The sequence below is a fragment of the Mandrillus leucophaeus genome, unplaced genomic scaffold, assembly GCF_000951045.1.
Source record: "Mandrillus leucophaeus isolate KB7577 unplaced genomic scaffold, Mleu.le_1.0 Scaffold2447, whole genome shotgun sequence".
Lineage (NCBI taxonomy): Eukaryota > Metazoa > Chordata > Mammalia > Primates > Cercopithecidae > Mandrillus > Mandrillus leucophaeus.
Window position 1 is genome coordinate 12,766 of NW_012102529.1, and position 2,142 is coordinate 14,907.

Here is a 2,142-nt window from a genome sequence, read left to right on the forward strand (position 1 = left end):
CAGTTTTCCAAGTGCTGTCATTGACATGCATAGGGATCCACGCATTTTCATAACAGGCAGCTCAGAGGCAGCCAGCGGGCCTTTATTCCTCTCCCTCTTTCCTTTCAACCTGAACTTCTCATCTCCCTGGAAACTGGTCAATGTCCATGTTTTCTCTTACCACCCCATTAGGAGGAACTCTCTACTTCTTTCCCTGAGCTCCTGTAGTTCTTTGCATCCATGATTCCGCCCGGGATTCTGTCTGGGTCCAAAGGCTGCCAGGTGCTCGGGCGCCACTGGGGCTGACCCAGAGGTTATTGGGAGGTCAGTGATAACAGATTGAGGGACAGCATCTCATTCCTCTCCGCCTTCTGATCACTTCAGATAGGGTCTGGCACCCAGTCAGAGTCTAATAATTGCTGATGTATCCAACTGAAGCCTGGGCACTGCCCCAGTTTTAGTTGTGGGGAAGACGGCTGCTTGCCCACGGCCAGCCTGGGCCATCCACAGCCCTGGGGAGGCCATGTCTATGCAGGGAGCTTTTGTCTGAGGGTGGTGACAGCTGTTTCCCACCTCAGGAGACACTGAAGCCAAAATACTTGGAGGAACTCCCTGAAAAGCTAAAGCTCTACTCACAGTTTCTGGGGAAGCGGCCATGGTTTGCAGGAGACGCGGTAAAGGAGGAGTGCAATGGGGAATGAGATCTGTTTTGCTTCATGTGTTATGGAGGTTCCAGCCCACATATTCTTGGCCTTGTGCAGATCACTTTTGTAGATTTTCTCATCTATGATGTCCTTGACCTGCACCATACATTTGAGCCCAAGTGCTTGGATGCCTTCCCAAATCTGAAGGACTTCATCTCCCGCTTTGAGGTGATGCCCCCATCCTCCTTTCTCTTTGATGCCCCTTGTTCCTTTCCCTCCTTTGAGATGCTTTCCCAGTCCTGGAGCTACACATAGAATAACTTGCATTTATTGAGCATTGGCTTCATGCCACGAACCGTGCCCAGCACATTATACCTATTGTGTGGAATTTGAATTTTATAACATTCCAACAGGGTGACCGAAGTATCTCGGCCATTTTGGAGATAAGGAAACTGAGAATGAGAGGGTCAGGCAGTGCTCAGGGTCCCAGAGCCGGTGGAGGCTGTGCTGGGCACCCTGTGAGCCTCTGGATCTATGGGTGGCAGTCAGGGCTCTCCCGAATGTGACCAGAGAAAAAGCCTTAGGCTTCCCCTAGCCTGGGTTTCACAGCCCAGGACACTTTGGAAGAGGCAGAGCACTTCGTGATCATGGATGCAGCTGGCAATAGTAGGACTGGCACAACGGTGGCGTTGATGTCTAGTGCTAAACCCACGGGCAATATTCATTGCTACCTCCAGAAGCTTTGCATGATCGGACCCCTGTGTGGGGAGTCCTGAGAGCCAGGGCTGTGGCTGGAGCGGGATTAAGGTACATATGTGGGTGCCCCTGTGGAAGGAGTTTATGTTGAAATGCCTGGTGCTGGGGCACTTTCTTACTCCACCTCTCTTCCTTTTTTTTTTTTTGAGACAGAATCTTGCTCTGTCGCCCAGGCTGGAGTACAGTGGAGTAATCTTGGCTCACTGTAACCTCCGCCTCCTGGGTTCAAGCGATTCTCCTGCCTCAGCCGCCAGAGTAGCTGGGATTACAGGTGTGCGCCACCACGTCCAGCTAATTTTTGTATTTTTAGTAGGGACGGGGTTTCACCACGTTGGCCAGGCTGGTCTCGAACTCCTGACCTCAGGTGATCTGCCCGCCTCGGCCTCCCTAAGTGCTGGGATTACAGGCGTGAGCTACTCCTCTTCTCTTTTTTCCCTCCAATGTTCCACGTGTTTCCCCTGTGAGATGAGTGGCATGCTGGTTTTACTCCTGTTTACTGACCTTCTCCTCTGCATGAGGCAGGGTGTGAGGCACAGTGGGAGATGCATAGATGACAGCCCCATCATGGAAAAGAGTGCAGTGAGAGGCCTGCAGTGCAGGCAGAGCAACCTGTGAGGTGTGTGTGGTACCACCTGGGTACTGGGCCCGGGGCCTGTCTTAACTCACGGAGAAGCATCCCTCACCCGTGTTGATCTTGTTTGAGAGCAGCAAATCCTGCTTTAGGACAGATTTGGGAATTTGAGGCACTAGTCCAAAGGGCTTC

The 2,142-nt window shown here is 52.1% G+C and overlaps 1 protein-coding gene across 1 annotated transcript in view; it reads left to right on the top strand.

Annotated features, from left to right (window-relative positions):
* Positions 1–2,142, top strand: part of LOC105541773 (glutathione S-transferase Mu 5-like) — a gene marked incomplete at its 3' end in the record, with an annotated part of 22,485 nt that overhangs the window by 5,419 nt on the left and 14,924 nt on the right. Inside the window, 1 exon segment of the mRNA XM_011982931.1 lies at positions 1,937–1,961. Within this exon segment, the coding sequence (XP_011838321.1) occupies positions 1,937–1,961 (25 nt within the window).